General features: G+C 46.0%; 1 protein-coding gene across 2 annotated transcripts in view; it reads left to right on the forward strand.

Annotated features, from left to right (window-relative positions):
- Positions 1-25,313, forward strand: part of TANC2 (tetratricopeptide repeat, ankyrin repeat and coiled-coil containing 2) — a 287,584-nt gene that overhangs the window by 39,622 nt on the left and 222,649 nt on the right. For both annotated transcript variants that reach the window (XM_056863337.1, XM_056863338.1), the window contains exon 2: positions 24,624-24,695. In XM_056863337.1, coding sequence (XP_056719315.1) covers positions 24,624-24,695 — 72 coding nt within the window. The remainder of the gene's footprint in view (positions 1-24,623; positions 24,696-25,313) is intronic.

Here is a 25,313-nt window from a genome sequence, read left to right on the forward strand (position 1 = left end):
GGGTCTTATTCCAAGACACTGAAATACTGGACAATTCTACCAGTAGAAAAATACTATGGCAGGGTATATGTATTTTTATGAGCCTATGTAATAAAGGGCATCCATATTTCCAAAAAGTTATTTTTCATGTTCAGATTCCTGGCCAACAATACCTGTTCCTTTCCTTTTTATCCCTTAGAAGCTCCTTGATCAATTGATCTTGAGCAGCATATATCTAGTGTTGGAGGGATATAAGGACTGAAACAAATCTTGCCACTGACAATGTAGCCTTGGGGTCCCTATCGCTTAGTAAAAAAGGCATTATGTCAGTCACAGAGGCATTGGATTTGTATATTTAAAAGGGGGGAAATATAGTGCGATCGAAGTTCCTCGTAAAAGCGGCATTCCAAAAGGGCATGGGCTAATGTGTCAATAGAGCCAGAAGAGCAAGGGCAGATCCTGTCAGAGTATGGTATATTCAGAATTCTGCCCTGCATTACCATAGAAGGGTTAGCATTCAATCTAGCCAAGCAAAAAGCTCTACAGAGATGAGGAGTTGTTAGATAATATGTATAGGCAGGCAGACCACGTGGAGGGGGTATTCCGAAGAACTGGGATGAACAGACGCGACGAGCACGAAAAGTAGTGCTGTTATAATCGAGGTCTTCAATGCGCCTTTTAATCTTGGCAAAAGCTTCAGTTTTCCCAAGATCTGATAACATGTCCTGCGAGAAGCCCAACGACGACAGTTTCTCATCTAAGATTTTTTGCCATGAGGATTTAAAAGGGTCATGCTTCAGAGAAGCTAGGAACCCCTCAGTGCTAAAGCACAGTTTAAGGTGGAGTTTAAAGGCGGCCAACCATGCCCTAGCTTCAAGTGACATTTGGCCAAACTCGGAACGAAGAGTAACGCCAGCAACACATCGAGGGGCATTTAGGAGTTTTCGTAAGAACTGAAGCAGTGGACGATCTATAGATTCATTGATGACTGTAATCCAGATGGCAACACCAAAGAGGATAATTGGGGTAATTTTCAGGTTAAAAACCTGAATAGCCCCTGGAATATATTTGCCACCTTTTGTGTGAAAAAAATTGACAATAGCACCAACCCCAGGTTTAATTTTGTTGGACCCTGCTTTTTTGATGGGCATTCCAATTTAGGTTATGGGAAAACAGAATACCAAGGTAAACAAACTCCTTGACTTGGTCAACCTCAAAGCCATCTAATACCTGTTCAGTGCTTTTGCCCATAATGGCCTTATCTGAGCATGCAGTGCAATGACTGAGGGAAGGAGCTGCGCAGGAGTTCCACTCTCGGACTATGCAGAATTTGGTAGCACTTAGAAGAAATCTAAGAAGCTCTAATAAGCTCTTTGGGGGCGGGGGATAAAGAAAAGCATACCATTCCAGCCACCTGGCAGCCCTAACCATCTGTGGGGCTATATAAAATTTTCCCATTACATGGCAGGTTGCTCAAAAGAAAAGCAACAGCTCTCCAGGAGGCTGACCTGGTGTGCATCACTGAGGTACGGTTGGCGGAGGTGGGAGGTGTTAACCGCTCTCAGCTGTTGGTCCCAGGGTCATCAGCGGAGCTTCAGCACAGGCCTGGTAGGCAGCAGAATAGTGTTGCTGTAGTTTGTAGGGGCTCTGGTGCCCCGTCCAGGACTCTTTCAGTTTTAAGGCTGTGCCCCTACTGCTTACCTTGCTGTCTAACATTCTCCCAGGGGGTGTGGGCATGGAGGTGATGTTGAGGACCCCCAGGCTGATTGTCCTGGGGGGGTGGGACTTCAGCATTCATGCCAAGGCTGCCTTGGGACTGGCTCAGGATTCATAGCCTCTATTACAGCCATGGGCCTATCTCAAGTAACTGGTGTAGGTCACACTCTTGATCTGGCGTTTTGTTCTGAGCAGGAAGAAGCTCATCTGAAGATATAAGAATTGACTATTGTTCCTTTATCATGGAAAGAACGCTATTTGCTCAGGTTTGGGCTTTGCAGAGGTGGGGAAACTATGAAAATGGTCTGCCCTTGGAGCTAGATGGATCCAAATGACTTTCCGGTGGCTCTCAGGGATTTTGCTATTGATAGTCGGTGTTCCTGTTGATGCCATAGTTGACCTCAGGAATGAGGAAATAGCGTGAGAAGTTTTCAAGTGTTAGAGGCCAGGTAGCCCTAGGATTACTGAGGGGCTACTGGGGATGGAATGGCTAGTGAAGGAGCAGGAAGCCTTGGGATGAGTGTAGTCAGGCACGGGCCATCCTGTGGTGGTGATGGCAGCAAAGAACCAGTACTTTCCCACTACCACTGTGTCTGTGCAGGGCAAGCATGTCCCACAATGTAGGGCACGCGTATCAAACATATGGCCCCCGGGCTGGATCCAGCCCCCCGAGAGCTGCAGTCTGGCCCGCGAGCTAGCTGAGGCAGCCTCTCTCTCACACATACACACATTGCTCCCGATATCGTGTCTCCCAGTGGCCCCACGCCCGCTCCTGTTCTCTGCGTTTGGCCGGCTTCTCAGAATGAGCATGCGGGCCCCCACAGGAGTTTCCTGGAGGAGTGTTTGAGCTCCATTGTTGGCAAATACGGGGCAGAGGGAACTAAAATGGGCTTAATGATTAGTATGTGTTTCCCAGAATTTGAGGAGAAAATGGGCCGTAGATTTTCTGGTTCTCTGTTTTAGTTATGTTACTTTTATGGCTCTAAGGGGGAGAGGAAGTGACTGTACATTTTGGGAGAAGATACAGTCAGTGAACACAAATGGAGGAAGACAGAGTAACCATGACCTGTTACAGGACTCTTTTTTTAAGAAAACCAAACAAAGCCAGCTTTCTCCCTATCATGTATACATTTCTCTTTTGTATGATGAAAATAATATTTTAAAAACCTGTGGAAGTGGTGCTTTTATGCAAAGCTTAATTTTTAAATTCAAAGACTGGCACCTTGTGAAGGAAATAGGTCAAATGTATTTCTGTGATTCTCAGTTCTGAGTAAACTTGTCTTTTCCTGGTCAAAGAGAATGTGCTCATAAATACCAGTGCCATCCTATGGACATTCACGCACTTGCACGACCCTTGCTTCAGTCTCTTAGCCTCAGTGTTCCCCAGCTGTAAAATGGGTCATTATGCTTCCGCATGCAGACACAATTTGCAGGGTCTGGCCTTGAGTTAATCCTTTATTTATCTTTTTATCTCCTTTCTGTCCCCTTCCCCATCCTGTCAATGGCAGGTAGATTTGTTGTTAGGTAACCCGGGTTTAAATAGTTGTGGTATTTGATAGGTTTCTTCCATTACTGCTTCTGACGTCATGAGCTGCTTCAAGTCTATGTTGAGTGGAGACGTGGGTTTAAAATGTCCAAATAAATATAACAGTATTTACACATTTGAGGTTTAAGCTTGTATTCTGCAGAGTGGCGTCAGGAGGAGCTCAGAATGCATGGAACCAATAACGGCTTTTCTCCCTGGAATACATTTCTGACATGCTTTTGCTCTGCTGCGACTGTTGTGGGTTACTGAGATGGCCTGTTTTTGATGTTTTGGGAAAGAGGCTGGTTTTATATTGGATATGTTGTGCTAGTTCGTCCTAGTCTTTTTCTATTTTGTCTTCCAACTGCTGGTTTTTGTTCTTCTGTATTTTGGATGTTTTAATGCATGCCCCTTTTAAAAACTGTTGTCAAGAAACGGAGTCCCTTCAGTTTCTTGTTCTTTCAAAGACTGGTTCAGGCTTTTTGGGCCTACATGGCAAAAACTTATGTTGGGAAAATAACTATGCTGGTGCTTGGAATTCAGCAAGCAATTACCTTTAGCAACTGAGATAAGAATTCCAGGGACTGGGAGGCTAGCAACTGCTACCCTAACTCCCTCCCTCGTAGGTTGTCAAGGTTGTAGAACCGAGGTGCCACATTCCATTGAATTAGTAGAGAAATTATGGTCTGTCACATGAGAGAAATGGGAAGTTTTAGCTGCAGATAAGACATACCACTTTTATCTCACGCCAAACCTTTCAGTCACCTGACCAGCAACAAGGTAGTGTAATTACCTTGGATGAAAGGAATAGAGGGGATGCATTTGCAGATGATACTAAATTGGGAGGGGTAGCAAATACGGTAGAAGCCAGCCAGGATACAGGATGATCTTGACAGGCTGGAGAATTGGTCTAAAACCAATAAAAATGCACTTCAACAGAGATAAATGTAAAGTTCTGCATTTAGGTAGGAAAAACCAAATGCATAATTATAGGATGGGGGAGACTTGTCTCAGCAGCAGTGTGTGCGAAAAGGAACTTGGGGTCTTAGTTGACCAAACACTGAACATGAGTCAGCAGTGTGATGCGGTAGCTAAAAAGGCAAATGCGATCTTGGGCTGCATCAACAGAAGTATAGTGTCCAGATCACGTGAAGTGATGGTATCGCTTTACTCTGCTCTGGTTAGACCTCACCTAGAGTACTGTGTTCAGTTTTGGGCACCACAATTTAAGAAAGATGTAGACAAGCTGGAACGTGTCTAGAGGAGGACAACAAAGATGGTGAGGGGTCTGGAGACCAAGTCCTATGAGGAAAGGTTGAAGGAGCTGGGTATGTGTCGTCTGAAGAGGAGAAGACTGAGAGGGGATATGATAACCATCTTCAAGTACTTGAAGAGCTGTCATACGGAGGAGGGTGCCGAGTTGTTTTCTGTTGCCCCAGAAGGTCGGACCAGAACCAATGGGTTGAAATTAAATCAAAAGAGTTTCCATCTCAACATTAGGAAGACTTTTCTAACACAGCAGTTCCTCAGTGGAACAGGCTTCCTCGGGAGGTGGTAAGTGCTCTTTCCCTGGAGGATTTTAAGCAGAGGCTAGATGGCCATCTGTCAGCAATGCTGATTCTATGACCTTAGGCTGTTCATGAGAGCGAGGGCATCTAGGCCAACTTCTGGGCATGGAGTAGGGGTCGCTGGGGGAGTGTGGGGGAGGTAGTTGTGAAATTCCTGCATTGTGCAGGGGGTTGGACTTGATTACCCTGGTAGTCCCTTCCAACTATGATTCTATGATTAATTAATTGAGATGATCATCAGCCAAAGATCTGGTCAAGAGCTCAGGGCAACTCAGCATCTTTTGGCCATAAAACTAGCATTTCCAATTTCGAAATCATGGTGCTATGATCCAACTTCTTGGACCTCTCATTTCATGCTTGCTCTGTGGGTCAGGTGCACTGTCTGCCCATGACTCTGGACAGTTGGATATCTTGTTGTTTTGAACCAATGTATTACTGTGTATAGAAGCCCCATGGCGCAGAGTGGTAAGCTGCAGTACTGCAGTCCAAGCTCTGCTCATGACCTGAGTTCGATCCCAACGGAAGCTGGTTTCAGGTAGCCGGCTCAAGGTTGACTCAGCCTTCCATCCTTCCAAGGTCGGTAAAATGAGTACCCGGCTTGCTGGGGGTAAAGGGAAGAGGACTGGGGAAGGCACTGGCAAACCACCCCGTAAACAAAGTCTGCCTAGAAAACATCGGGATGTGACATCACCCCATGGGTCAGTCATAACCCGGTGCTTGCACAGGGGACCTTTACCTTTTTATTACTGTGTAGCTAGTTCTCTTGCTTTAGCTTTGGTCTAGTCACAGTTCTCTTAGAGCTCTCGCAGCCCAACTACCTCACAAGGTGTCTGTTGTGAGGAGAGGAAGGGTAGGAGATTGTAAGATGGTTTGGTTCTCCTTAAAAGGTAGAGAAAATCGGCATATAAAAACCAGCTCTTTTACTGTGAAGGGGGAGGGGCTGTGGCTCAGTGGTAGAGCCTCTGCTTGGCATGCAGAAGGTCCCATATTCAATCCTCGGCATCTCCAGTTAAAGGAACTAGGCAAGTAGGTGATGGGAAAGACCTTTCTCTGCCTGAGACCCTGGAGAGCCTCTGCCGGTCTGGGTAGACAATACTGACTTTGAGGGACCAAGAATCTGATTCAGTATGAGGCAGCTTCATGTGTTCATGTGTTTGTGTGTTATTTTAAATGCCTCACTTGCTCACTGTCCTTTTAGAGATATTCTTGCACAAGTTTAATCAATCACTTTAATTTTATCTTGTGTTGTTTTTTACTTCAGGTGGCTTCAGTCTAATTCCAGTACCTTGACCTAAGTGCTACACCTACCAGGTTAACTATTTGTGAAACTTATGCTACAGGTGGACTACCTTGCAGGGCTGATTTTCTGTCTTAAATCCCAGGATGGTTGGAAGTCTGCCCATTGGCTTCTGGTTGTTTGGTTTAGAGAATGAGAATTATTTTTACAGTGACAGTAGTTCAGCAGAGGAATTGGCTACCTAGGGAAGTGGCAAGCTCCTCCTCTCTGGCAGTCTTCAAGTAGTGGCTGGACAAACACACTTGTCAGGGGGGCTTTAGGCTGATCCTGCATTGAGGGGGGGGGTTGGACTTGATGGCCTGTCTGTCCCCTCCCAGGTCTATGATTCAATAAATCTCTGATGAAGGGAGCTCTGACTCTCAAAAATGTGGTTGGTTTTTAAGATGTGACTGGACTTGAATCTTGCTCTGTAATAAATTGTTTTCTGCCCTCAAATTGCGGAGGGAGAGAATTTGTATGAAAGACAAAAGGAAAATGTGAATAGCTGGTGGCAATTTTGTCAGCATGCAAAATAGGAGAGACTAACAAGGAAAATGAAAATAAAAAAACGTGAGAGGGTCTGCAAAATAATGTGTAGAAACACAAACTGCTGGGACCTACCTGTTGTTTTTAGAAATTTCTAAATTAAAAACTCTTCCAACAAGCCACTTTAACATAAGAAATAGACTGGCAGTGCCTGGCCTGACTTCCATCTGTTCTACAAAATACAGCTTAAGGAGGCGACAACTGGACAGTTTATGTAATTGTCAACAATGTGTAATTTAAGGATTTATGACTTTTGGCCAGCATGGTGTAGTGGTTAAGAGCAGGTGGACTCTAATCTGGGGAACCCCACTCATCCACATGAAGCCTGCTGGATGACCTTGGGCTAGTCACAGTTCTCTCCAAACTCTCTCAGTCCCACCTACCTCACAAGGTGTCTGTTGTGGGGAGAGGAAAGGAAGGCGGTTGTAAGCTGGTTTGAGACTCCTTAATGGTAGAGAAAATCTGGGTATAAAAAACAACTCCTCTTCTTACTTCTGCTTTCAGTATGGCTGTGGGAGTGTGAATGTTGATGCTGTGATGGAGTGATGTTTCATTCCATTACCTCCGTAAATGTTTGCCACTTTGCTGGCAAAGTGCTCAAAGGTTAAGCTAGAATTAAGTCAAAACATAGCAGAACAAGTTTTTCCTTTTAGCGACTAGCCTGCAAAGGTAGCATGGTGTCATTTTATATAGTGATGGAGATAGCCAGAATTAGATCTTTTCCTGGAGCCCAGGAGAGCAACACCTATTCAGTGGAGATTTCAAGAACCTTCTGGGAGCTTGATAGTAATTTTACTGTAGATAGGATGGGAGGGCTGTTATCGGGGAGAATATGGTTTGATTTGGGAATTCTTTGTGGGAAGAGAGGGGAGGGGAGAAAGACCTCAAAGCCAAAGGCCAACAAAATAGTGGAGAAAGTAACGAGAATAACTCACATAATGGCCATCAAGGGATCATGTCACCTAGTTCCCAAACATTTTCTTTATAAACAGAAGGATCTACCCTTTGAAAAATCCTGGACTTTCCCTAATTCTGAAAAATGGCTTGTTAAGGACTTAATAACTTGTGTTTTATGGAAGGAAATGTGATTTCCAAGACCTGGACTGACTTGGATGTCTTTCAGATGGATGTACCAGTAATATAATAGAATGGGGTGCAGAATCATTCAGAGAATTAATCTGAATGGGTACAAGGGGATTGTAAACAGTGTTTTGCATGTATGATTATCTGCCTGCTGGACAGAAACTGTGCATGTATGTTCCTGATGCATGGAGCTCTTGGTTCTCAGTGAATGAATTTATTCCCTTGAGGCTAGCATTACCTACCTTGAGAAGATGAGAAAGAGAGGGGGATGAGAGGGAGGGCAGGAAGGTTTGCATCAGTGTTTGACTCTCATGGCCCTTTCTTGCATGTGCAGGGTAGTGCTGATTGCCACTTTGGGGTCAGGAGATACTTTTTCCTCCAGGCCAGATTGGCCAGGTGTCCTGGAGGGGTTTTTCTTTGCCATCTTCTGGGCGTGGAGTAGGGGATCACTGCGGTGTGTGTGTGCGGGGGTGGGGAGGTAGTTGTTAATTTCCTGCATTATGCAGGGGGTTGGACTAGATGACCCTGGTGGACCCTTCCAACTCTCTGATTTTATGATTCTGAAACAGAGAGGTTTGTGGGTGAGATCTTCAGGGACCTCCTCTGTTGTGGAGAATGCAGGCATCAGGTTGAATTGTTCTCTAATACCAAGGATGCCCCACTGGGACTGGGCAGAGATGGATGGTTGGTATTGGGAAATTTGGCCATTAGTAACATAGAGAGTGTGATGCTGTTAAGTATAATACCGGATATCATAGTGACTCAGAGATCGTTCTTGATGTATGCCACTACAGCCGCTAGATTGGTTTACGGTAAGAAATGGAAAATGACTGAGATACCAAATAAGACTGAGTAGATAGATAAAATGATGGAACTAGCTGAAATGGCAAAACCTACAGCATTAATAAATCAAAAAGAAGATATTGAATTTGTGGCAGAATGGGAGGCATGGACAAAATACTGTATGAATGAATTTAATTGTGATATCAAGGGATATATTTTGATCTAATTCAGATTTGCTGAAATAATTACGAGAAGATATGAATCAATTATATCTATATGTAAATTACATGGGTGATTTATTATAAAGAATTAGACAATAAATACAAAGAGAGCAACAATGATAATAAAGAGACAGGAGGGGAGAGGGGAAGTCAAAGATATACATGTTAGTTATGATAGGAAAAAGTTTGTTATATTATATAATTTGTTAATGGATATTTGTAATTGAATATGAACAAATTTGGGGAAAAAATAAAAAAAAATATTTTAAAAAAAGTAACATGGAGAGTGGGGTCTGTTATGAGTGTTTTGATTTGCTGGTGTAGTGTGAAGGTTGTGAACATCATATATTGTCTTAACAGGTTGAGCTCTAGTACAGGTCAGCAGTCATGGTGTCTTATTCTACCAGTGATATTGGAAGTATAGTCTTTGGCCTTGGAGGAAAAAATTAGGTTACTGTCCAGGACCTCAAAGGGAGCATTTTCAGAATTGCTATCTGTACATGGAGGGCAAGGCCGGCTAGGCATGCAAGAGAGTAGGGGTCTCAATGCATGGATGAGAAAGTAGGTACTGGGAAGAAGGATTTAGATTTGTTAGTCACTGGGGAACTTTCTGGGACAAAGGTGAATCTGTACGAAAGAGATGGGATCCACTTGAACTGAAATGGGACCAGGTTTTATTACAATCATAGATCAGCATAAATGCTTAATACAGAAAAGGTGGAGGGAAAGCTGGGGGCAGACAGCAACGGCTGTTCATTAGATGGAGCTTCCAGTTCACTAGATGGACTGTTATTTATGTAATTTAAAAGGTTTATTAGCGGCCTCTCCCTGTGATCTTAGTTTCTGGGCATGACTGTATGGGAGGAGACAGTCCTTCAGATACCCTGGTCCCAAGCCACGTAGGGCTTTCAAGGTCAAAACCAACATCTTGAATTGGGCTCATGAGTGTATCAGAAGCCAGTGAATCGCAGTAAGATTGGGATCACATGATCCCAATAACTACTCCCAACTAGTAGTATACCCACAGCATTCTTCACTAGCTGCAGCTTCCAAACACTTCCCAAGGGTAGCTCCAAGCAGAGCACATTGCAGTAGTTTAGTCTAGATGTAAGCTAAGGCCTAGGTCCTGTGGCTAGATCAGACTGAGCCAGGAATGGGCACCGCTGGCGCATAAGCCAAAGCTGGGCGAAAACACTCCGAACCACAGCAGATGCCTGGTTTTCTAAGGTGGAAGTTGGGTCGAGCAGCACTCCCAAGCTGCGGACCTGACTTTTCAAGGGGGGTGTAACCCCAACAAGACAGGGGAGATCCCCAGTCCTCCTTTCTACTAAACCAGAGCACCTTTGTCCTGTTGGAATTAAGTTCCAGCTTGTTCACCCTTATCCAACCTATCACTGACTCCAAGCACTGGCTTAGAACATCAACAGCATCTTCAGAATTAGGTGGAAAAGAAAGGTAAAGCTGAGTATCACCTGCATATTGGTGACCCTGCAGTCCAAGCCTCCTCATGATCGGGTCCGTGATAGACAAGTTTGTTTATTTACAAAAATGTGAGCACATATGTGCATCTTGGAGCATTATACCATATCTTTCTCTCCGACTCCCTTTCAAATTCCTGCTTCTCCCCTTATAAATTCTGTCATGACATATACAGTCTTCACTTAAGAAGCTTATCTTAGTATTCTGGCAGCATCCTTTCACAACCAGATACTTCTAACCTTGATTCTGTGATGAGACTTCTGGGTGCCAGAAAAAAAGAGTGTGAATATGACTTGCAAATGAGTATGTTCTTTGGAAGGTGATAACTATCAAATACAAAGGTCACCAGGCATTAATCAAATGGAAATTGAAAGTCCCCAGGTTGGCAAGTGAACATCTTTCAGTGAGAGGATGAAGTCTTGTGAACTTTGTGGATTTCTGGGTGATTTCAATGTGATTTCCATTTGTAAATGCTATGGAAAAAATTACTCTGGAATCAGTAAGTACACGTACTTATATAATTAGTGTTAAAACAAGTTGCTAAAGTGGCTGTGCTATTCTGAAATTATTTGTATCCAGTTTTTCTGTCACTATAGTTATTGAGATGCATAATGGTATTGCCCATGTGATAATCTGATTGCTGAAGAATGCATGTAATTAAATGCATATTATTTCCATGTCCTCATCTGTCCCCAAAGGATTCGTTCTATGTTACTATCTGCTATTGCAGCAGGGTGGATTTGATGCAAAGTAAATTTAAATTACTTGTCAGGAATATCATAGCTTTCTACATTTCTTATAGATTAGTACAACTTTAATTCTTCATAACTCAGAGACATGTAGGTTTCATTTTCGATAGTACTAAACACAATGCATTTTAAAACAGTGATTTGTTTTGAAAACTTTTAAAGATTAATTTTACAGTTATATCAAAATGAATGAGGTATTTCGTTTCCCATAGTTAACTGAAGCAGGTATTTATGAAGTCGTTGGGAAGTGAAGATCTCCCATTCTGTAGGTTAATCATTCCTGTTTAGGGGATATTCTTGTTGTGCTGTATTAGGCTGTACTTATCACCAGACAGGGAGTTTAATTGTTTTATTTAACTAAATGCAACAAATGCTATAAATTCTGGATTTTTTCTTTGACCGCAGACATATAGTAGTTTAACACAAATATGTATTTTTGGATTTAGTTAAAACATTTAAGGTTTTTAAAAATCAGGTTTGTTTGTTTATTAAAATTGTTTTTCACTATAATAGCTAAATGATCAAAAAATTAAATCAATTGTGTCAGCCTGGTCAGCAGAAGAAACTTAAATACTGACCTGTGCTCTGAATCAATTGTACTCCCCTTAATTTTGCTGGGTGTTCGTAATCTCAAAAAGAAAAACAAGTTCTCCAGCTTTTTCATGATTTCTCAGTTGGCAATGAATTATGGTTTGGGAGCAGCATACCTTAAGGGCAGGCACACTCCCATGTGCTCCTGCTTGACCACTGTGGTCATCTTTAGCGATCCTGGTTTGGGTGCCCCTGTTATTTGAGGCAAGGCAGCTGGTAACCTGAGAAAGGGCCTTCTTGGCACCTAAATCATGGCACCTAAATGATGGAATTCCCTACCTCAATCCTGGTTTTGGTGCCCCTGTTATTTGAGGCAAGGCAGCTGGTAACCTGAGAAAGGGCCTTCTTGGCACCTAAATGATGGAATTCCCTACCTCAAAATAGAACACTTTACAATCCAAATGGCTAATGACCCAGAGTAGAGTCGTTGGTGTGCAGGTCAGCCATACTTAGATTGGCTTGCCTTGCTAGGGTTAATGCCTTTCCTTCAAGGATGCTATATGGAAGGTATCAACAAATACCAATCCAGGATAGGACTTGTCCCTGTGATGCCTATTCCCTGGACTCAATTGATCATATTCTGTTGGTCTGCCCCTTATATGAATCACCCCTGGGGAAATGGTTAAAAAATTGGCTTCTTTCCAAATATCACCTATCTACCCAAGCAAAACGTCAATTTTTATTAAACGATTCCAATCCGGAGGTTACCTTAGATGTTGCCAATTTTCTAGTGGATGTGATGAAAGTTCAAAAAGCCCAAAGTTTGTAATTTGTAATTTCTACTTTTGGAATTTACTGGCCTATGTTTTTATCTTAATGACTGCATATTTTATGTACCTTTGTAACAATTGTAATATTACTTATGCCATTAAAGGTTTTCAATATGAAGGGATTAGATTGGCTTGCCTCATCATCATCTTTATCAGGGGGGCAACAAACCTTGCCATTTGGAAAGCAATTAAAATTATCCCTGTCTGTCAGTGGCAGTGCTAAGTTATCCTGATCTGATTTCCCCAGGAAATGAGATATAACGGCTCTCAGAAATCTTTCACGCTGAGTGTCAAGTCACTGAATGTGATGTGGGACAAGTCTTCAGTGGCCCTACAGTCACAGGGGCAAACTCGTTCACTATATGGAATCCCATTGAAGCGGCAGAGATAATTCTACTCTGACCATAGCTGAAGATGTCGAGGGAGGAACAGCCAACAGAAGACGGGCAAATTTGTTTTGAGCAACTTCTAAGGAATGGAGATTTCCAGAGCCCCAAATTGCTGCTCCATATAGAAACTGGGCACTAATTTCATTTTAAAGATTTCCAAAGTTGGAGAAACCACACAACCTCCTTTCTTCCTATAAAATCTAAGGATACCAAGGACAGCCTTTTCAAGGTTATGGTTAGCATAATCAATATAGGCTGTCCAAGAGACTGATAGATGGAACACCATCCCTAATAACTGGGCACCTGACCTTGCGGGAGGGGGAATCCAAGACACAAGACCCTCACATTCTGCCCCCCTTAAGGCCCCCATCCCGCAAGGTCAGGAAGACGGGGCTTATCGGGATAAGCGCAGTGGAATTCGTGAACCAGTCGGGGGGCTGCCATGTGGGGAGCTGCCACCCATTCATCGTGAGCAGGTCCCAGATGTTTCCACCGGACAAAATAGAACAATTTCCCCTTTTTCCATTTGGAATCCAATACTTTGGACACTTCCAAATGGGTGTCCCCTCCCACAACAGTAGGAACTTCGGGTTTCGGGGGGGAGTGGAACTGGGGGGCGGCCACGTAAGGTTTGAGGAGACTTATATGAAAGACGGGATGGACGCCCTTAAGGGTCTTTGGTAGGTCTAGTTCCACAGTGACTTCATTGATCACCCGGGAAATGGGGAAAGGTCCCACGTATCGATCGTTCAGCTTTTTACAGGGCCGGAGTGAGCGCAGGTTCTTGGTGGAGAGATAGACTTGCCCCCCCACCTTGAGCTCCCAGCCCGGGGACCGATGTTTGTCAGCTTGTTCCTTGTATTTGCGTTTGGCTCGTTCGAGGTTTTTGAGTAACCAGGGCCAGGTAGACCGGACCACCCGCACCCATTCTTGGACCTCTGGGACCGTCTCGAGCTCGGGGGTGACGGGAGTGGAACCGAAAGGACCGAACTCCGTTCCGTACACTACCCGGAAAGGACTGAAACCTGTGGAGGAGTGGGGGGCATTGTTGTAAGCGTATTCGGCAAACGGCAGCAGATCCACCCAATCATCCTGGTGGTAATTGACATAGCAACGGAGGTAACATTCGACCACTGCATTTACCCGTTCCGTTTGACCATCGGTCTGGGGGTGGTAAGCCGAGGAGAGACCCTGCTCCTCCACCCCCATCAGTTTTAGGAAGGCCCGCCAGAATTTGGCGACGAACTGGACCCCCCTGTCGGAGAGGACCTTTCTGGGGATCGAGTGTAGCCTGAGGACATGGGTGACGAATAATTTGGCTAACCCCTGGGCCGAGGGGAGTCCGGCGCAGGGAACGAAGTGGACCTGTTTGGAGAAAAGGTCTGTGATCACCCATAGGACCGTTTTACCCCGGCTGGGAGGTAGGTCGGTGATAAAATCCATGGCGATCACCTCCCAGGGTCGGGTGGGATTTTCCAGGGGTTTTAAAAGTCCAGGGGGCTTTCCCATCCTTTTCTTGGCCGTAGCGCAGATGGGGCAGCTGCGCACGTACAGTTCCACATCGGCTCTCATACCGGGCCACCAAAATTGCCTCCTTACTAGATGCAGCGTTTTTACAAAACCAAAATGACCCGCCAGTTTGGCCCCGTGGACCAGTCCCAGAACCTTCTTGCGGAGAGACGTTGGGACATAGAGTTTTCCCCCTTGCACCCACCAGGAGTCCTTTTGCTCCATGCCCGCAGGAAGGATTTGTCGCTCCACCTCTTGCAGGGATGCGTCCCGGAGTCTTTGCTGGAAGGCTTCCGGGATACCTTTGAGCAGGGGACTCCCTGGCAGGCGGGCTTGAGACCGGGTAGTGACGGCGAGTCCCGGGACTTCCCCTCGTTGTTCTGGGGTGAAGAGGGAGTCCACAGGACGTTCAAAATCATTGCGATACTGGGGCAGTCGGGACAGGGCATCCGCCAGGGCATTTTCTTTTCCGGGGACATGTTTGAGGGTGAAGCGGAATTTGGCAAAAAATTGCGCCCACCGAATCTGCTTAGCGTTGAGTTTCCTAGCCCCCTTGAGGGCCTCTAAATTTTTGTGGTCGGTACACACCTCAAACGGAAACTCGGCCCCTTCCAAGAAATGCCTCCAAACGGTGAGGGCATGTTTCACCGCCGCCGCCTCCTTCTCCCAAATCGCCCAATTGATTTCGGATTGGGAGAATTTTTTGGAGAAGTAGGCGCATGGTCGCAACTTCCCCTCCTCGTCCCTTTGCAGGAGAGCCCCTCCCATGGCCACGTCCGAGGCGTCCACCTGGACTACAAACGGCTTAGTGCAGTCCGGGTGGGCCAAAACTGGCTCTGACGAAAAAAGCAATTTTAGCTCATCAAACGCCTGCTGACAGGGAGGGGACCACTGCAACCAGGCCGAGGGCAGTGCGGCGTTCGCCCCCTTTCCCTTGGTGCGCAAAAGGGAAGTGAGGGGGAGGGCCACCTGCGCGAAATTGGGGATGAAGTTGCGGTAGAAGTTGGCAAACCCCAAAAACTGTTGTAGGTGGCGGCGTGTGGTGGGGGGTTCCCAATCCCGCACAGCTTGAACCTTCTCGGGATCCATTTCTAAACCCTGGTGAGAAATCACGTAGCCTAGGAAGGTGATGGAGGGCTGGTGAAACTCACATTTAGACACTTTGGCATACAGTTTGTGCTCCCGCAAGCGTTGGAGGACTTCGCGAACCAATCTAACGTGCTCCTCCATGGTTTCAGAATATATGAGAATATCATCCAGAAATACCACCACCCCCTGAAATAACAAATCATGTAAAACTTCATTGATTAATTGCATAAAAACACTCGGAGCCCCCGAAAGTCCGCACGGCATAACCAGGTATTCAAACATTCCGAAACAACTAGAAAAGGCAGTCTTGGATTCATCCCCCTCCTTAATGCGGATGCGGTGGTAGGCTTCCACCAAATCCAATTTGGTGAAGATCCGGCCCTCTTTCAATTGCGCTAGAAGGTCTGGAATGAGAGGGAGGGGGTAAGCGTTAGACTGGGTCACGCGTTCAGTCTGCGAAAGTCAATGCACAGCCTTAAGTCCCCCGTTTTTTTCTTAACGAAGAAGGCGGGGGCGGAGTACGGGGCTTTGGAGGGGCGAATGAAGCCCCTTGCGAGGTTGGTGTCCAGATAGTCCCGCAGCACCGTCTTTTCGTTGGGGCTCATGGGGTAAACCTTCCCCTTGGACAACTTGCCTTCCCCCACGATCTCAATCGCGCAGTCCGTGTCTCGGTGTGGGGGCAATTCGTCACATTCCCTCACATCGAATACGTCCGCGAACTGGGAATATTCCGCGGGTAGACGGGGCGGAGAGGCAATCGGGGAGGGGGACCCCACCAACGCTGCGGCCGGGGCGCAAAGCACTCGGTCCTTGTCGTGCACCCCACAAGGGTCCTCAGGGAATGTGAGTGTCCGTTTGACCCAGTCGATCGAGGGATTATGCCCCTGCAACCAATTCATCCCCAGGACTATGGGGGCAACTATGGGGGCAATAGTAAAATACAAACGTTCCCAATGTTCCCCTACAGCCATAATCACCGCAGTAGTACGGTGAGTAACGGGTCCCTTCTTAAAGTCACTGCCATCCATTTGGGAAAAGCGGAGGGGACCCGGAAGCCGTTTGCGTCGAACGCCTAACCTTTTGGCCGCTTCCTCACTAATCAAGGTGCGGGCGCACCCCGAATCTACCAAGGCGGGAAATTCTAAGACGGGGCCCCCTTTTGGTAGGGAAAGGTGTGCCCGAATATACACATTGTCCTCTTGGGCGCTTACCATCGGTGGAGCTCCTTGCACAACGACTGGGGCGGTCTGCTGAGGAGCCCCCTTTACAGCAGACCGACGGCGTTTTTTGCCGGCATCTCCCACTCTTCCTCCTCTCTGGACGAAGGAGATGAGGCAGTGGTAGTTGTAATCCGTGACTCGGCTGAGTCAAAGGTTGTACTTATAATCCGAGGTCCCGATGGACCAGTTGAGGAGGATGCTCCATCTTGAGGGCGTGCGTGCAGCGCGGAGGGCGCGCTCCGCCGGCCCGACGCTCCACTACGGCGCCGGGGTTGGCCCTCCGCCGGGGCTTTCTCCGGCTCGGTCGGTGCCTGGCGAGGAGGTGCTGGACGGCCCGAGCAGGATGGGCACTGCGAGGCGAAGTGCCCCTTACCTCCACAAGTCAGGCATACTCCGGTCTCGAACCGCTTGCGGCGCTCGGCTGTCGAGGGACCGCCCCCGCTCATGGGTCGGGAGTCCCTGCCGCCGGTCCTGTCACCCCGGGCCTTTGGATCTCGTCCGACTCGTTGTTTGGACAGGGTCAAAAGTTGCTTCCGATTCTCGATATCGGCAGCGTGGCGGACCCAACCTTCGACGTCTGGGGGGTTACCTTGCATGAAGGCCCAATGTTGGAGGTCCGGGTTCAGACCCTCCCTGAAGCACTGTACTCTAGTGGCTTCACTCCAATCCAAGATCCTGCTGGAAAGGGACTGGAATTCACTCGCATACTGCGCCACCGACTTAGTCCCTTGGCGCAGTTGCATTAAAGTGGCCTTGGCCCGTTCTCCCAGGTTCGGGTCTTCGAACCTGTTCCGGAGGGCTACCATGAACTCGTCAAGGCTCCGCAGTACGGGGGAGCGGAGTTCATATTGTAACACCATCCACGCAGCTGCTTCACCTTGTAGTAGGGAAGCTACGTATTGGACCTGGGACTCCTCGGAAGTAAAGGTCCGACCTTGCTCCCGCATAAAAATGTCCACTTGGACCATAAAGAAGGTCAACTGGTCCCCGGAGCCGTCGTACGTGATCTTCAGGTCTCGACGGGTCGGAGTACTGGGCAGAACGGGGGGAGTCGCCGGTGTCCCATCCGGGGGGTTGCCGGGGGGGGTGTACCTTCAGCGCGTCCATGGCGGCAGCCATCTCACCCATCACGGTCTGCATGGCATCCATGCGCTCCAGCATGGCTTGGCGTTCCTCCTGCCACTGCCTCCGTTCCTCGTCCATCAGGGCTTCCCTACGCGCGGGGTCGTCTTCGAGTCCCGTGCTGGGAAAAGCCATCCGGTGTGACTTCATCTCGGTCCGGGAGAGCGACCAGCCCTTAGGAGAGTCCAGCCAAGAGTTAAAGGTGTTCTTGGGCTTCGTACCCAAGCCCGGTCCCGGGTGGGGGGCACCGGGCACCTTCCGCTTGGCACCCTCCTCGTTAGGGTCAGGTTTCTCCGGAACCTCGGGTTTCTCCGGAGAACCCGGGGGGGAAGAGGTATCCTCCTCGCCTGGCATTACTGTCCCGAAAGGTACAGATGCAGAACGAAAAGGCAGTGACTTGCAACTTAATGTGAGAGTTCCCACCTCTAGTGCTAACTTCGCAAAATCACTGCTCAGGCTCGGATGCAGAAACAAAGGATTTATTGAAGGCTTCAGATAGATGAGACAGACACGAGTTTAAAGTTGCAAGTGAGCTGGCATACCAGAGTTACAAAATATATCTACTCCAGGGCACTGGGGTTCACACTAGTGTTATGGGAAGTTACAAGATAGATTGGTGCAATACAAAACATCAAACGGGTCCCAGCGAGACTGCTGGGACTATCAGATCTTCAAGGCCGGACTCGGCCCGAGGGAGTGCTTACAGGAAGCGCGGCAGGGGAGGGCACCTGGGAAAGGCAGAAGAGGCGCCCGGTTGCAGGGAGGCATAGGGAGGTGTGAACTGCTTTTACGAGTTCAAAGAGATAGGCAAAGAACAAAGAGGGGAAGGGGGAATCCAAGACACAAGACCCTCACAGGCTTCTCACCCATTGTCCATTTATAATGATGTACCCTTCTACTAAAAATCATGGGAATTTGAGAATGATAAATGTCACATATAATTGCCTAGATAATCCGTTCAAGTATTTATTAATAAGATGTTGCAACAGAAGGCAATGGTCTAGGGTTGAATGTCCCTGTCTAAATCCAGTTTGCTCTGGTGCTAACAAATTCTTTTTCATTTTCCCATGCCTCCAGCTTCAGTAGAAGATGTCTTGCATAGAACTTTCCTATCAAATCCAGCAGACTGATCGACCTGTAGTTAGCTGGATCAGTATGCTCCTCCTTCTTATAAATTGGCACAACAATAGAAGAGGTCAATTCCTGGGGAAACCTACCAGACATATATAATATATGTTTGACTAATAGATACAGGCAGCCATTCTGTTGATTTAGTTGATGGCATTATCATGGGGATGTCAATTATGTTTCCTTCCTGAGTTGGATTATTAAGTACTTTAAAAAGGTGTTCTTCCCAGCAATCCTTAGATATGTAAGAGTCTAGCTCATGGTGTACTCTAATTTCCGAGGTTGTGAGAATACTCCAAAATTGGCATGTTTTTCTGTGTTCATACCAAGGCGAACTCCTGCCATGATTCTCACACTGAGAAGTTGTGTTTTTCCCCCTTAGGGTAGATGTTGATATTTATTATGAAGCTCAGAGGACTTAAAAAGGTAAAGGTCCCCTGTGCAAGCACCGGGTCATTCCTGACCCATGGGGTGACGTCACATCCTGATGTTTCCAAGGCAGACTTTGTTTGCGGGGTGGTTTGCCAGTGCCTTCCCCAGTCATCTTCCCTTTACCCCCAGCAAGCTGGGTACTCATTCGACCGACCTCGGAAGGATGGAAGGCTGAGTCAACCTTGAGCCGGCTACCTGAAACCGACTTCCGTCGGGATCGAACTCAGGTCGTGAGCAGAGCTTTTGACTGCAGTACTGCAGCTTAACACTCTGCGCCACGGGGCTCCTCTCAGAGGACTTAGGTAAGCAGATAATTTGAGTCTGCTTGTATAGCCTAATAGCATGCCTTAGTTGCTTTTTTTCATATCTGAGTGCTCACTGTCAAACCAATTGTTCTTAAATTGCCCTCTTCCATTTGATATTCAACGTTCTTAGTCAAGAAGGGCCTCAAGGATTTAATTAATTCACCAAATAGTGTCAGGGCTGCCGCAATGTCTTGTGCTACAAGAATTTTCCCCCTAAGCTCATGGAATGGTTCACTGTTAAACATCTGTTGAATTTCATGTTGGAGGGTATAGGCCCATTTCAGACAAATATCAGTAGTAATTTCAACATGGGATATTGATGACCCACAAGACCTCAAAATACAGTTATACAATATAAGCAGTGACCCTACTTCAAAATGCAATGTATCATCACAAAGAGATGGTGATATTAATATATAATCAACCACACTGGTGCTATTTTGATTATAATAAGTGAATTCCCATACCGTATATACTCGGGTATAAGCCGACCCGAGTATAAGCCGAGGTGCCTAACTTCACCTCAAAAATGGGGGAAAATTAGTCACCCGAGTATAAGCAGAGGGGGAAATGCACCCCCTCCCCCTCCCGCAGGCTTACCTGACCGGGCTCCAGGCGCGCAGGCAGGCGGTGGCGGCGGCAGCGGCCCCCTCCCTGCGTGCAGGAGGCCCCGCAGGGTCAGCTGGCAAGCGGGAGGACCGGCCCAGGTGAGGTGGGGGGGTGGGGGGGGGAAGAAACTGCCACCGCCGCCGCGCAGAAGGCGCGATTGGGTGGGGTGGGGGGGAGAAGGCGGGACAGCCCATCCATCAGCTGGCCGGCGGGAGCGCGCTGGGAGAGGGCCTGGCAGGCAAATTACCGTATTGACCCGAGTATAAGCCGAGGTGAGTTTTTTAAACAAAAATCATGGCTAAAAAACTCGGCTTATGCTGGAGTATATACGGTATTTATCTTCCTCTGTGTTACCATTTAGTATTATAAAGTTAAGCTTGTTGATTGGTTGGCTGAAAATTACACCAAGGGGTCTTTTGTATTCCTCTTCCTATAATAGAGCCCCATGGCACAGACTGGTAAGCTGTAGTACTGCAGTCCAAGCTCTGCTCACGACCTGAGTTCGATCCTGACGGAAGTTGGTTTCAGGTAGCCGGCTCAAGGTTGACTCAGCCTTCCATCCTTCTGATCAAATGAGTACCCAGCTTGCTGGGGGTAAAGGGAAGATGACTGGGGAAGGCAATGGCAAATTACCCCGTAAACAAAGTCTGCCTTGGAAACGTTGGGATGTGACGTCACCCCATGGGTCAGGAATGACCCGCTGCTTGCACAGGGGACCTTTACTTTTACTTACTGCTATTATAGAGGTCAGCATTGTAGTCATTTCCCCTAACCCTTACACTACCACTCCTATTGTGAGCATTAACAATATTACTTGTGCCTTGGGATATTTGACTTCACGTTCATAGATGTAGTTTTCCAAATCAGGCCAATAATGCTCATAATAAAAGGGCGAAGGGTAAGGAGGGTTATATACATTTGCAGCCAAAACCTGATCTTTAAGAGTCAAAAGATAGGCCATTCCTATGTATCTGAAATGAGAAAGCAATGAAGTAGAAATCAAATATTCCAGTCTGCCCCCCTCCCCCAGGGCATCCTTTAGTAGACTGGAGGGTGGGTAGGATTGAACGTGTAAGTGAGGAATCCATTGAATATCAATGCTGATGTTAACCAGGTCTCTTGGATCCGCTACTACATTCCAGTCATGGGAATCATCCCATCAAGTTTCCATAATGTCTACTAAATCTGACTGCATTAGAAGCTCAAGCTCTTCTTTCTTATTTTCCAAGCTTTAAGCATTGTTACAGAGACACCTGAAGCCCCGCACCTTTGTCTCCTTTAGACCAGTCCCTCCCAGGTGGGTCTCTGCTGTTCATAGAATCATAGAGTTGGAAGGGACTGCCAGGGTAATCTAGGCCTACACCCTGCACAATGCAGTAAATTCACAACTACCTCTCCCACACCTCCAGTGACCCGTACTCCATGCCCAGAAGATGGCCAAGATGCCCTCCCTCTCATGAACTGCCTAAGGTCATAGAATCAGCATTGCTGCAGATGGCCATCTAGCCTCTGCTTAAAATCCTCCAGGGAAGGAACACTTACCACCTCCCGAGGAAGCCTGTTCCACTGAGGAACCGCTGTGTTAGAAAATTCTTCCTAATGTCTAGACGGAAACTCTTTTGAGTTAATTTCAACCCGTTGGTTCTGGTCCGACCTTCTGGGGCAACAGAAAACAACTCGGCACCATCCTCTATATGACAGCCGCTCAAGTACTTGAAGGTGGTTATCATATCACCTCTCAGTCTTCTCTTCTTCAGGCTAAACATACTCAGGCTATGTTTCAGGCTAAACATACCCAGCTCCTTCAACCTTTCCTCATAGGACTTGTTCTCCAGACCCCACACCATCTTTGTTGCCCTCCTCTGGACACATTCCAGCTTGTCTACATAGTTCTTAAATTGTGGTGCCCAAAACTGAACACAATACTCTAGGTGAGGTCTAACGAGAGCAGAGTAAAGCGATACCATCACTTCACATGATCTGGACACTATACTTCTGTTGATGCAGCCCAAGATCGCATTTGCCTTTTTAGCTACCTCATCACACTGCTGACTCATGTTCAGTGTTTGGTCTACTGAGACCCCAAGATCCTTTTTGCACACACTACTCCTCAGACAAGTCTCCCCCATCCTATAATTATGCATTTGAAATTTCCTACCTAAATGCAGAACTTATCTCTGTTGAAGTGCATTTTATTGGTTTTATTGGAAATGCATTTTATTGGAAATGCATTTTATTCTCCAGCCTGTCAAGATCATCCTGTATCCTGGCTCTGTCTGCTACCGTATTTGCTACCCCTCCCAATTTAGTATCATCTCCACATTTAATAAGCATCCCCTCTATTCCTTCATCCAAATCATGTATAAAGATATTGAACAACACAGGGCCCAGGACAGATCCCTGAGGCTCTCCTTCATTTAAATCCCTACATTGGTCATCTCCTTACCCTTGCAGTATTAGTTTAAAGCCCTCCTGGTGAATCTCTCCAGGTTTCTTCCAAAAACATTCTTTTCCAACCTTGAAAGGTGAATTTCATTGTATGCTAGTATTTTGTCATCCAACCCAGTGTTGAGGGCTTTGGCTCAAACAGTGCCATCTTTAAAATCATAGAATCGTAGAGTTGGAAGGGACCTCCAGGGTCATCAAGTCCAACCCCCTGCACAATGCAGGAAATTCACAACAACAAACACAGATTTGCTCACAAACTGTCATTAGATTAGGCCAGTTTTCAATATAGTGCTCAAAGCAGCCCACTGCTAAGTTCTGTCCCATATCCTGTGGGAGAATTAGTTTGGGTCCTTCCACTTTTTTTGGATTAGTTCTGCAACGTGATTGTTATGGAAGTATGTTGTGATTTCAATTATGCTGTTCAACTCTGAAGTCTTCAGCTATTAGGTACATCAAATGAGCACTGACTGCAACCAGTCAGTGTGGCTGATTTAGCTTGTGGCTTTCTTTTAAATTTCTTCTAATCTTGCGTAGACTTTCAGCATTGCCTGTGACCAAGCTACAGACTAGATATTTTTTCACAGCTTGTTATATGTTTTCCTGCTACTTGTTAAATATTCTGCTGGGTGTTCATTTCCTGATACATCGATTGTTCCTGTAAAGAAGATATTCTTCGCTTCTGTTATCACTCGCTTACATATAACTAGGATCATTGTAGACATTTCTCAACCCATTGAGACTGAGGCTAACCATATTACCCTCTACACTTTTTGAACACTGCTGAGTTTCTTTCATTCACTTTATCCAGTAATTTGCCTGCAGCATCTGCTGTATTGGGTGGACTGAATCCTGGTCTTAAAAGACTGGATCGCATTAATGGAGTGTGGGTTCTCATACAGAGAAGTCATACAGAAAGCATAAACAAACATGGCAAATTTTCATCAGTTGCTGCTCAGTATGATGTAGTGGCTAAAAGTGTTGGACTAATATCTGGAAGACCTGGGTTTGAATCCCAACTCATCCCATAGAAGTTGGCTGGGTGACCTTGGGCCAGACACACTCTCTCACCCTAACCTACCTCACAGGGTTGTTGTGCGGATAAAATGGAGAAGAGGAGAACAATGTAGGTTGTTTTGGGTCCCCATCGCGGAGAAAGGGTACAAATGAATTTAATTTTTAAAAATAAAATGAATTTTCAACCCTCTGGTTCTTACCACAGACTTTTCTGTGGCTGCTTCTGGATGATGGAGGTCCCCCCTTTTGATGCAGGGGATGATGATCCTGGGTATCACTGAAGGAGCCATGCCTTTCTGGCTGAGGCTGTCTGGCACCTGCTTGGTTCTCCTTTAGGCCTCAGGCCAAAGTGCTTATTTCCCCTCAGCTTTTAATTAAGTGGCTGATCTTTCAACACGATTTTATAGTCTTTATCCTGAAAAATGTAAAACTAAAAAGTAACTCAATATGTAATGTTTTTATTATGTTTTGTCTTGTAAACCACCTTGGGCAGGTTCCCTGGTGAGATTTCACAGAAATTTTCTAAATAAAGAATTATGAAACGACAAAAATTACCGATGTGAAGTTCTGACCCGCTCCTTTCACCAGCTTCAAGTCCATCGTAGCTTCCTCCTGAGAAGGAACACTTCTCATAATGTAGACAGAATGATTCTGTATAATTTATACAGAAATCTCTGGAGCCCCATTAGAGTGGACAACTAATCCTTGAACTGTTGGAACTTGTTTATAAAACCTTCCTTAAACATTGTAAATGTATTACAATGTATTAGAATGTATTTAAGCAAAACTAGCTTTTAAAATTTCCTCAAAAAAGCACTTTATTACAAAATCGACTTTAAAATTTATAATCCCAGAGGAATTTAAAGCAAATCCCCTTTTATCTATGCATTTCTAAGAATTGCACATACTGAATTGGGGGAAAAAGAAGAAGTTTTGCGTTTCGTCTTCCTGGCCACAATAACATCGGTTGGCTGGTTTCCTCTGTTGTCCCATAAGAGACAGCCAGGGCAGGGAAGGAAAGCTGATTTTTCTACTCTCCTTATACATTTTTGCTATTTTGGCTGTCCTGCAGATGGAGGGAGCGAAGAACCAAAAGACCGAAGGCAGGCAAGTGTAGATTACCGGCAGAGCCATTCTGGGCAAGGTAGGTAAACAAAGACTTTCCAAAGATTGCATATGCCTTGTAGAGTGTATATGTCATGTTCTGTTCTATGGTACTACAGATGTGGGATTAAAAAGTCTAATATGCAGAGCAGGAGATAAACTCTAGCACAGGTTGTAGTGGCCCAAATAGTTTTGTAGGACCCCAAATCTTAAACCCATTAAATATGGTTCATTTCATGTGAAATATAGTTAGGACAGCAATATACTCTGTTTCCTTGAATTAGTAGGCTGCTTCTTGCAGTGGGCTTCATTATCCTTGGGGTAGAGAAACAACAAGCCCATACTTGGCCACAGAAGGATGGGGCCTGATAATTTGCCGCACTTTTCTCTGAGGGAAGATTCCACTGGAATGCAGATTATGTGAGCTGCATTAAGGAACTCACTAAAGGTAATTAGGATAAAAGAATGTCACCTCAGCTGTGGTAAAGGATATCTTATTACTCATTTAATTATTTGATTCCTTTGTACCACACCTTTCTCCATAATTGGGACGCAAAGTGGATTACATCATTCTCTTTTCTGCCATTTTATCCTCACAGCAACCATGTGTGGTAGGTTAGGCTGAGAGAATGTGACTGGACCAGGATCTCCCAGCAAG

Source organism: Euleptes europaea, chromosome 18 (assembly GCF_029931775.1).
Source record: "Euleptes europaea isolate rEulEur1 chromosome 18, rEulEur1.hap1, whole genome shotgun sequence".
Classification (NCBI taxonomy): domain Eukaryota; kingdom Metazoa; phylum Chordata; class Lepidosauria; order Squamata; family Sphaerodactylidae; genus Euleptes; species Euleptes europaea.